The 11,234-nt window shown below is 36.9% G+C and overlaps 2 protein-coding genes across 2 annotated transcripts; one reads left to right on the top strand and one right to left on the bottom strand.

Moving 5' to 3' along the window:
- Positions 1-143: 143 nt before the first annotated feature.
- Positions 144-4,534, bottom strand: LOC116293764 (uncharacterized). The gene is made up of 2 exons (XM_031701231.2): positions 4,358-4,534; positions 144-3,686 (listed from the first exon to the last, which is right to left on the bottom strand). Exons 1-2 carry the CDS (start codon positions 4,410-4,412, stop codon positions 508-510), a joined length of 3,234 nt encoding a protein of 1,077 aa, XP_031557091.1. The 5' UTR covers positions 4,413-4,534; the 3' UTR covers positions 144-507.
- A 533-nt stretch (positions 4,535-5,067) lies between these two features.
- LOC116293762 (short/branched chain specific acyl-CoA dehydrogenase, mitochondrial) lies at positions 5,068-11,016 on the top strand. Its single transcript, XM_031701226.1, has 12 exons — positions 5,068-5,151; positions 5,225-5,420; positions 5,536-5,636; positions 6,206-6,412; positions 6,714-6,884; positions 7,085-7,159; positions 7,517-7,567; positions 8,032-8,124; positions 8,363-8,452; positions 8,883-9,020; positions 9,439-9,538; positions 10,094-11,016. The coding sequence occupies exons 1-12, from the start codon at positions 5,137-5,139 to the stop codon at positions 10,168-10,170; spliced, it is 1,314 nt and encodes a 437-aa protein (XP_031557086.1). The 5' UTR covers positions 5,068-5,136; the 3' UTR covers positions 10,171-11,016.
- Positions 11,017-11,234: the final 218 nt, after the last annotated feature.

Here is an 11,234-nt window from a genome sequence, read left to right as displayed (position 1 = left end):
TTAGTTTCCTTAAACCTGCATATATATATATTAGCTAATCTACTATTAGTTTCTTATCCAGTGTTGTAATGCACTTATCAATGTTAAGCACCAGGATGTGTGTGGGAGGGTGAGAGGAGGGGGGGGGGGGGGGGGGGGGGGAGGGGATAACCTTGGAAAATTGACATTAGGGAATGCAGTAGGGAATTTTGGCGTGGACGCCATCTTGAACAAGCCGCAAAATACAATAAGCATATATCCTGAGGGTGGATTTTGAAAATTTCAAATGCAAAATGTCAAATTCTGCTGTGGTTGCCCCCCTCGCACCCTGGGGCCGGTTATCATTGATAAGTCATAGTTCCGACTCAGACAAATAAACTATTGAGACGATGTCTAATCAATTACTTTCGATTAGAGCCGGTTTTAAATTCTAAGATATTCTAGGATAATTTGTCAGTTTAACTTGTGGAACCGATATAGCAAAGCGGTAACTAAGGGAAAGTCGGAACCATGAAACGAATGAAGCATCTATTCGTCTTCAGAAGTATCTTTATCCTCTCGCATCAAAAGAGGTTTGAAAAGGCTGTTTTTTGATCTAAAATACGACAGAAGATCATTCTTAAACTTATTTGTCCTACTACTTTCGTTTCTTGACCGGTTTTTAAGCGATTTTGCAGCGTGTTTGGCGAGTAGCACTGAAATGATCACCACTAAAATCAACACCACCATGCAATTGACTACTACAATAATCCACAGAAGATGTACTTTTTTTTTGTATGGCTTTTCAACGGTTGTAAATCGCAATAAAATAAAAGATTGCTGTAAAACGACAAGTACGATAGTCTCCAGGATGTTCTCAATAGGAAGCCAACCAAGAGAGCTCTGGTAGGGCTGCCAAACAAGATGAAATATCAAAGCGATTGCCAATACCATTGACACGAAGAAAGTCTGCAGTGAGCTCACCTCAGGGATGTAGCCAATCAGAAAAGCCAATAGGAGTTTGCGCAGTAAGGCATAAACCTCGCAGAATGATCGACACTTCTCCTTGTATGGCAAATAGATCGATCCCAGCCACTTGTCCAAGGCTTCTTTTTCTTGTTTTGTTAATTTAGAAAGTTTATGCGCCCTTACATACCGCAACAACAGAGGCAGGAACACAAACAAAGGCACACCAATCACATATATAACTGTAGACAGCCAAGCAAGTGTCCGAAGGAAACTGTTGGTTGGACTATTGCACGGTATCCATGGAGCGATGCGCATGTGTGACGAATGGTCTCGACAGCTGGCAAGAACAGCAATAGATCGTAGACCTATAGGGAAGTAGGTAAGGTTCAGACATGTGACGGAGATCTGTAGGCAGTGATACTTAATCGACAGAACGTTCCAGCGAGTTGCTCTTATTCTATCGGCTATCCACACAAGACAATAAAAAAGCCATGCAATGAAAATACATACGACTGGAAGAAGGATGAGTAATTTGAATTGACCAGTTGGGGTATAGAGATCTGGAATATCACACATTAGGCCTGGAAAATTGAAGTTGATTAGGGAGCTGATGTAATGTTGGGATTGTAATATTTCTTTGGGCCACATCTTGTATGTAGACAACATTGCATCAAGGATTTGAAGGTAAAATACGGCAATCTTTAGGAGACCTTTCATTGAACTACCTATCCCAGCAAGGTAGAAGAGTAGAATGATAACATTGATTTCAAATACCCAGGCTGGAATCACGTTAAAAAAACGAAGAAAGAATAAAATTATGATTTGTCCGTAGATGACAAGTATACCGAGTCTTGGACGGTTTTTCAAATAAAGTAAAGCTGCGGCAAAGATGAGAAGAGTTACAACAAGTACACCAATGAAGATGTAAGTGGCGTGGTGGTGGGAGGGACATTCCCGGCAGATGCTACCAGACTTGTACCATCTCTTCTGACAACGAGAACAAAGTCTATCAATGCTTCCTTTCCTACACAAGCACGTATTGCTACATGTAGTTAGTGTACTACTACTTGAGGTTGTGAGATGACAGCTACAATTACCACTAGGATTACATGCCGTTAAACGTCTGCCCCCGGTGAAAAAATCCTCCTTGTCGTCACAAATGTGTAAATGAGTGACATTTTTAGGGCCTGGCTCAGGCCAATATCCTTTGCGGATGATCATGTGGTGCCTGTCGGTGTCAACACATTTCCCGCCCTTCATACATCTTCGACATGTTCTTCCTTCACCGTAATAACCTGGGTCACATTTACAGAACATATATTCATAATACCTTGCATCTAGATACACTGGACCATTGGTTACCCTGAGAAAAGCCATAGGACAACTGAAATTACCGGCATGAGATTTATGCAGCATGTATTTGAAGTCAATCTTTAGACCATGTTGTTTAATTACTGCCTTACAACACGTGTAGTTTTTACATTCACTACATGCAGTCATTTTGTGGTTTCCTCGGATGTCGAGACGATGTAGAGATTCGATCCTTGTTAGAGTCGACGGTATTGGTCCTTCCAGATGATTGTGAGAGACATCAAAGTGAAGAAGAGTGTACATTGGAGCCAGTACCTCGGGGAGATAACCGCTTAGCTTGTTGTATCGAGCATTCACGTAAATCAAGTTCCCAAACGACCAGATTGATTTCGGAATTTTGCCATAAAAACTACAATTACTAATGATAAGAACTTTCAGCTTGGCTGGACCCGAGTTGGTTTTCGTGTCCGGGCTCTGCAAGAACTGTGCAAAACTGACATTGAGGTTTGGATTATCCGACAACAAAAGGATTTCTAGATCATGTGAGAGCAAAAGAGATTCATTGTGAATAGACGAGAGGTTGTTTACCGTAAGGTCAATGAATGATAATTTAGTTGCAAGAGTAATGTTGCCTGGGATAACACCAGAAAGGTTATTATTGGCCAAGCTTAGTCTTGTAAGATTTGTTATCATTCCAATGCTGTTAGGTATGGAACCACTCAAATAGTTTCCTGGTAACAACAACTCCTCCATCTTTGGAAAACGTTTCCCAAGATTTAGAGGCAACTCACCATGAAGTCCAGTTTTCGACAAGTTCATAGACTTTACACCAGTCAAGTTACAAAAGACATCAAATGTTGATTTAATAGTTACATCTTCAAGATCGAGTACCTCTAGTTTTGTTAGACCACCAAATAGCCGTGACGGCGAAGGAACGGTTAAGGTGTTTTCTCCAAGACCAAGGACACGGAGCTTGGTTAATTTAGCTATGCCTCGAGGTATCGAACCATTTAGTTTTCGCGTGCCACGCTGACTGCAAAGCCGCAGTTCCTCGAGATTTGTCAACAAAGATATTTCTTCGGGTATTGCGCCTTCAAAACCGCAAAACGACAAGTCAATTACTTTCAATTTCGTCATGTTTCCATAGATGAAATCTTCTAGTTTTCCACCTAAATTCTTGTTAGATTTCAGAACAAGTTTTTCCAAATGTCTCAATTTCCATAACATAGGTGGGAGAGATCCAGTTAAATTATTATCCATTAGAACAATAGCCGTAACATTAGAATAGAGGTCGCATGTGATGCCGTACCAGAAACAGTAACGACAGTTTACTTGATTTCCGCTGCAGTTCCAAAAGTCTTTCTTCAACCATTGTTCGCCATTAGTAGAATTGTAAATAGACATCAGAACTTCCCACTGTTCGATGATCGAAGAATTACTCGAACATTCTTAAATAAGATTTAAAAGAAAAAAGAGTTATAGATTTGTTTTTAGACTTGCACCAAATTTACAATCAGTGCACTTACACACTGGGAGATGCTCGATAACTCATCGGTGACTGGAGACCTCTTTCATAAAGTGTAATTTGGGGTACATTTTTTGGTTGAAACTGTTGAGAAGTTGCCGAGGATTAGCAACACTGCATTGCGAAATCGAGGAAACCGAGGAAACCAAGGAAACCAAAAATACATAATCTACTTATTAATATAAATATAATATAAATATGAAATGACTGTACCTAGTGGGTAATTGTCAAGACATTGATTACACAGACTTTTACATTTCCGTGCAGTAAGCTTCATGATTCTTTACCGAGTATTAAACAGTTAGTCAAGTCCGTAACTTAAATATGAATATACTGAATTTTTGGTTTCCTCGCTTTCCTCGCCTTCCTCGATTTCGCATTGCCGCAACACGGGGGAAAAAACAGTTTCTTGCAAGCAAATTCAAATAATTTGCACAATTCGTGCTGGATAGAAAATAAATACATTGACAGGGAAATACTTGACACATAAAAGCAGAGAAATTATAAACTGAATTAGTGAACCAAAGGTGATCGCCGAATAAAGTATAACGCAGGCGGAGCCGGTTTATCACGCATATCAGACTACATACATACCTATAGCACAAAGCAGTTTTATCAGCACGGCAACCATTAAAACTTTAGTTGACATTGTTCAAAGTTTGTTCAGTGACCTGATGTTGAGCTCGATAAGAGAAGACTGAAAATGGCTTGCCTCAATTTACTTGCGGGGAGTTTTAACAATCGATGTTGCAAACACAAGAGGATTCGTAACAACTGAAGAATTGAAACCCTTGAGATGGGTATTTAGAAAATGAAAACATACCATATTACAAAGCTTTCAGCTTTTTGTTTCGTTTCACTGAATAAATCCTTTCTGATCTTTAATAGTCTATATATAAAAAGGGGCTGCTTCGTAAACATGTAGCCTTAATTCTACTGAACCCCAAGCTACAATCGACCATAAAATCAGTTTATTTCCTTTTGTTGTCGTTTTTGTTTCAAAAAGGCAAAGATGCACAATGTGAAGGTGTGTAATGAAATTTACTAGAATAAGAAGGTGAAAGGGATTAGGTTTCGAGCGGCTTTGCTTTCGATTCTCAGTACTCGATTCACTTTCCGCACAAGTCTTGTGACAGTCCGAAACGTGTAGAACAAAAAGTTGCATGATACACGAATGATTTAATTAAATTAGTCAGGAAATTAAGAATTTCCCGCATCTCAAAAATTTCGCGCGAATAATTAGCAAACTTTTATGCGCGAAAAGACTCGTGGGTAATCGCCGCTGACCCCATCGCGGGCGTGTTATGCAATAATATTCATGGCTTGGCAGAAAAAATACTAAATTCTTCGTTTTAAAAATTAATTTAAAAAATATGGCTTTGTCATCGGTATGTCAACCAATGTTTATGAGATATTTCATGATGAAAAAATATTTTATTTTGTGTTTTGTGTGTTTAACAGGTCTCTAGATCGTTATTCAAATCATCCAATATTTGGAGTTTAAATAGGATGAGCAGAATCGTTCCACAGGGTTTAAAGACCAAATATCACTTGTGCTCGTCATTTGCTGCAAATAAATACGATACAAGAACAGATAAAATATCACATTTACCTGTAGACTTGTTATCTGATGAAGAGGAAATGATGAAAGAAGCTGGTAAGGCAAACGAGTAACAATTGTAGTACTATGCGAGCAGAATCTTTCTTTCTTTTTCTCTCTCTTTTCCATGGAGTAAAATATACAAACCTTAATGTACATACAATGTTTTTAGTTGCTAGATTTGCAACAGACAAGATCAAACCATTGGTTTCTAAAATGGACAAGAATTCCCAAATGGATCCATCTGTGATTGAAGGACTGTTCCATCAAGGGGTAAGATATGGTATAGTGTAGTATATGATATGAGGGGGGGGGGGGGGGGGGGGGCATCGATCTGTGATCAAGGGACTGTTCCATCAAGGGGTAAGATATGGTATAGCATAGTATATGATATAGGGGGGGGGGACATTTGTGATCAAGGGACTGTTCCATCGCATCAAGGGGTAAGATATGGAATAGTGTAGTATATGATATGAGGGGGGGGGGGGGGGGGGGGGCATCGATCTGTGATCAAGGGACTGTTCCATCAAGGGGTAAGATATGGTATAGCATAGTATATGATATAGGGGGGGGGGGACATTTGTGATCAAGGGACTGTTCCATCGCATCAAGGGGTAAGATATGGTATAGTGTAGTATATGATATGAGGGGGGGGACATCTGTGATCAAGGGACTGTTCCATCAAGGGGTAAGATATGGTATAGCATAGTATATGATCTGAGGGGGGGACATTTGTGATCAAGGGACTTTTCCATCAAGGGGGAAGATATGGTATAGCGTAGTATATGGCATGGAAGGGTTAGTGCAGTTTTTACTGACCATTTAATTTGTGTTATTTATAGTTCATGGGTATAGAGATAGGTGCAGAATATGGAGGATCTCATTCATCATTTTTCGTAGCTAATCTGGTGATAGAAGAATTAGCCAAAGTGGATCCTTCAGTCAGCGTCATGTGCGATGTTCATAATACTCTGATTAATTCGCTGTTTGTAAAATATGGCACAGAAGCACAGAAAGAGGAGTATCTACCAAGGCTTGCAACAGACACGGTATGTGATGATATGACAGGGCAGGTTGGAATTCCCCCCCTTTAGAACAGATACTTAGCATCCAAAACCATCATTGTAATGTATATAAGTGATGATACCCATTGTACCCAATTGCTTGTCCAATCATGATGATCATTCCTGTACTATCTTTCAAAGTGATATGAATTCTAGAAGTTTCACATTAACATATCATTGTATCCTCCTATTATAACCACCTATTTAGCTTGGACAAAGGCAGGATGAATCTGCTCCCTGTATAATGAATAAGAGTATCGTAACCAATGCTGATGTTTGCATTTAGATTGGTAGTTTTTGCCTATCAGAAGTCACATCAGGTAGTGATGCTTTTGCCATGGAATGTGAGGCTAAGAAGATGGGTGATTACTATGTTATTAATGGTTCCAAAATGTGGATCACTAATGCCGAGCACGCTGGAGTCTTTTTGGTCATGGCTAATGCAGACAAATCAAAGGTGACTTAAACTTTTCTTACCATTATCAAACACACACCCTATAACCATTGATATTCTGCACAAGGTTGAGTAGTATCAGTTGTTTGTAGTACACTCTTACTTAAATAGATGTGTTTATATTGGGCTTTTATTAACAAGAATATAATATCTTATCCCAGTAAGCTTCTGATCAATATTAATTGCTGCATTTCGCATTTTAGAAACACAAAGGAATTACCACTTTTATTGTACCACGGGAAACAGAAGGACTTACCATTGACAAGAAAGAAGATAAAGTAAGTCGATTCTATCATCTAATTTATTCCAACAGCCTTCAGGATATTTGCCATTGTTAAATTAATGATGATGATGATAATAATAATAATAATAACAATAACAATGTCACATTCTTATCGCACATTTACCACTGCTCAATGCATTTACCAAGTTAGAGAATAAATAAGAGTTCAAGTCCAACTTATACAAAATCATATGATTTCTTGAATAAATATAATAATTGCAATCCACTGTTAAATTTGAAACCTCTTTTGCTATAAATGTTTACACAACTGTTATATATTATAAAACATATTTCATTTTATTTTATTGTTCACTAGTTTGTTATATTCATTTTCATTCTTTTATTTTTCTAGCTTGGGATCAGAGCTTCGTCAACTTGTCCAGTCCATTTTGATGATGTCAAGGTAAGAATGATGACCATACAAGGTGTAGTATAGTCATGCCAATCATATTGAGTATAAAATAATGCTTATGTATTCTGTATTTTACAATCTATCTTTATTTAAATACACTACCCCTCCCCCCAGAAAGGATTCTGTCCCTTGCAGGATAAGTCCAAGGAGTTTGATTGCCCTCTACAGTTTTAAGAAATGTATGTTACCAAAACTAGGTCAATAAATCCTTGTGTCTGTTCAAGTCTTACTGTGGTTTTTGCTATTCTGCAAACTTGGTAGTTGCAAGCTGCATGCTAAAATTTGTTATTTTGCAGCTATCAATCAAAAATAAGCCTTTGATACCTTTTATGTTCTTGACTGGCAGCAGCAAAAAAACAATTTCACAACGAGCCTTTGATATTTCTGGGTTTGCAGAATATTGAAAACTGCAGTCATTGAATAGAACTTTACCTGCATACATTTGTTAATTACAGGTTCCTGTTAGCAATGTATTGGGAAAAGAAGGCTTTGGATATAAGTATGCTATAGGCATGCTGAATGAGGGAAGAATTGGCATAGGTGCTCAGGTAATATAATTGGAACAAGAATCCATGCTAATCATGCTAAGGTTCAATGCTTGACATAGATTACAGAAATGTTGAAAAACGTATATGTGGTCACTGAGCATTGAACTATTGTATGGACTCTTGCTTTGCTAGCAGTGCGTACACACTTGCTAACTTACAACAACACTTGGTGCTATTTTCTTCCAATACAAATGGAATACAGTATTACATGGTATTCATTCTGTGGGTTTGTTTGTAGATGGTTGGCTTGGCGCAGGGATGTTTTGATGCAACTATTCCATACACTCATGAGAGAAAACAATTTGGCCAAAAAATATGGGATTTTCAGGTAAGTCTGAAGTCTTTTATAACTTGACTGTGGAAACAGAACTAGTTCATTGTACACTGGTCTATATTGATGTAAGAAGTTTGTTACATTCTTTTTTACTCATGATTATTGATCACATTATTCAGCTCATCATCAAATGACTTCAACTTACAGTACGATGTTTGGATACTCAATTTTTTTACATCTTTGCTGTCCTGTCCTGTCCTTAGATTTGCCTATCTCTTGCTGTCTAAATTACTACAGTCAAGACTCAGAGTTTCACTTTTGTCATGTTTATTAGCCTTGACTGGAAATGAGCATTATACAGTAACACTATTGAAGTCATGTCAAATGCACCAGTACAGCTCAAACTAATTTACTTGCTAGTTTTCTTATGTTGGTTATAGCATTGTAACTTTGGATGTATTAAATGTAATATTTCCCCCCCTAGGGAATGCAACATCAAATTGCTCAAGTTCACACCCAAATTGAAGCAGCAAGGTTGCTGGTGTATAATGCAGCTCGCAGAAAAGAAGCAGGACAACCATTTGTAAAAGAGGCAGCCATGGCTAAATATTATGCTAGCGAGGTACTGTTGTCAATAAATACATATAATAAGATTATGCACACATGTGAGCATATATACGCCTGAAATATGTGCATTAGTATTTTTATTTTATAAAGTTTATAAAATGAAATTTATTTAGTATTAGTTAATATTATATTAAAGTCTTGATTTATCTCCTAATATTTTGAAGGTAAAAAAGCCATACAGATAAAATAGTGAAACAGAGTTAACAATACTTTTAATACATTTTTTACCATTGATATGCAAATATAACAACATTACAAACACTTTCCATTCCTCTATAGCTAGTTAACAAAACATAAATTTAAATTCTCAAGATTTCAACAGTCATCTCCTCTACATCCTTGGATAATACTAATAAATAATTAATGTAAAATTATCAATTTTTGCTAAAATTTTTAGGTGTTATTTTTTTAAGGTTGCAACATTGACGACATCTAAATGTATTGAGTGGATGGGTGGAGTTGGATTCTCTACAAACTATCCCATGGAGAAGTTTTACAGGGATTGTAAAATAGGTATAACTAAATATCTTCATTGATTACCAGTAATCTTATTACAGTAAGTCAAGGGTCACTATTTGAGCCAGACGTGCTCTTAAAGGCTCAATGACTGAAACAGATATTTCTGGCTCACTTGATGAGCTTATTAACAAGGATACCTTCAAATACCAGATGGAATGCAGGCACCAGTATTGTAACTGTCAAGATATATACCCATACAGACTTGAAAGTCTCATCATCACATATATGAGTTTTCAGGGGCAGATCCAGGGAGGGGCAAAGGGGGGCTGTCACCCCCCTTTCAGAACGTTGGTTATGTTTCTTGAAGTGGAATAGAAAGCATATTTTTAGATATTTTTTCCAAGTTTCCATTCACAAAATTGGGTCTGGGCCCCCTATATTTTTGGTTGCATCCTCCCCTGGGTTTGACTTTTTGCCTTGGACATTTGCACTTTCTGACATTAGCATCATTATCAATACCAATATTATCATTATTATTGTAACAATATTATTACCACTATCTTCCTCATTATCACGTATCCATCATTTATAAATATACCTTTTTTTCAGGCACAATTTATGAAGGAACAACAAATATTCAGCTTAACACCATTGCCAAGGAGTTAGCAAAAGAACTACACTATTAAAACTCTCTTCAATATATTTATAGTATGAATACTGAATAATATTTATATTTTGGTCTGCTCTACATTTTAAAAACATCTCTAATTGATGGATGTAAAAATAATAAGAACTACAAATATGTGGGTTTGTTATGTTTATTAATGCTATAAAAACCAGTTAGGCTATTGGGATATTGCTGTGTATATATTTAAAAATATTGTGGTTTCAATGTCTATTCAACAAACAACTAATTTATTGAAAGTATGTGTGAAGCAAGCTTTCAATATCTGTGTAGATTAGTAGTCTTTGTAGTCTTCATATACTGATCTTGCTAGAGAGTTTCGGGTCGACCCAATCACTTGTTTTTTCATTGGAAAAAGTCAGCTTCTTTATGTAGTTACCTATCTATTAACTATGTACCTATTTCATGGGTGTGAAGATTAACCTTTCCTGCTGATACTGATAAACAACTTCTTATACATTGACTTGTGAACACTACTACAACTTTTTACCCTCAACCACAAACATATACACCTTTATGAATCATAAAGGTACATATAGTGCAGAGAGTGCATTGAACAAGTCATCCTATCCAGAATGATATTCCAAGTCCTGCAGGTTTGTATAACCTACTTCAAACAACTTGTATGAATGACAGTTTTCAATTGTTGGTTTATTTTGTATGCGAATGAGAAAACACTTCATGTCTACAGGATCTGTAAATACTTTTTAACAAAATCAATGCTTGTAAAGAGGTTTTATATTATATTCGACTGCTAGAAAAGTTTTCGTGATATTCTTTATTGTAGCAATTTAACTAAATATCCAGAACAGGTTGATTAATAAACAGATGATTAATTCTTATCATACTTCTTATTTGTGTTTTGATTCTAATCGCGAAAAAAATGCAGACAATATGCCCGCAAATATTTTAAATATATTACCGCCAATTACTAAATCTCTTTTTAGCACTTAACTCGCTTTAGCTTTGTGGCGTCTTAAGCTAAACGCGAACACACGTTTTCTAAGAATAACGAAAGATCTAGACTGTTTTTTTTACGACCTTTCGTTCTTGTAAATATTGGAA

Source organism: Actinia tenebrosa, unplaced genomic scaffold (genome assembly GCF_029948245.1).
Source record: "Actinia tenebrosa isolate PJP-AT-01 unplaced genomic scaffold, QUT_ActTen_1.0 PGA_scaffold12__29_contigs__length_12842862, whole genome shotgun sequence".
In the NCBI taxonomy this organism is placed as follows: Eukaryota; Metazoa; Cnidaria; class Anthozoa; order Actiniaria; family Actiniidae; genus Actinia; species Actinia tenebrosa.
Note: the sequence above shows the minus strand (reverse complement) of the source record. Positions and strands in the feature narration are given on the sequence as shown.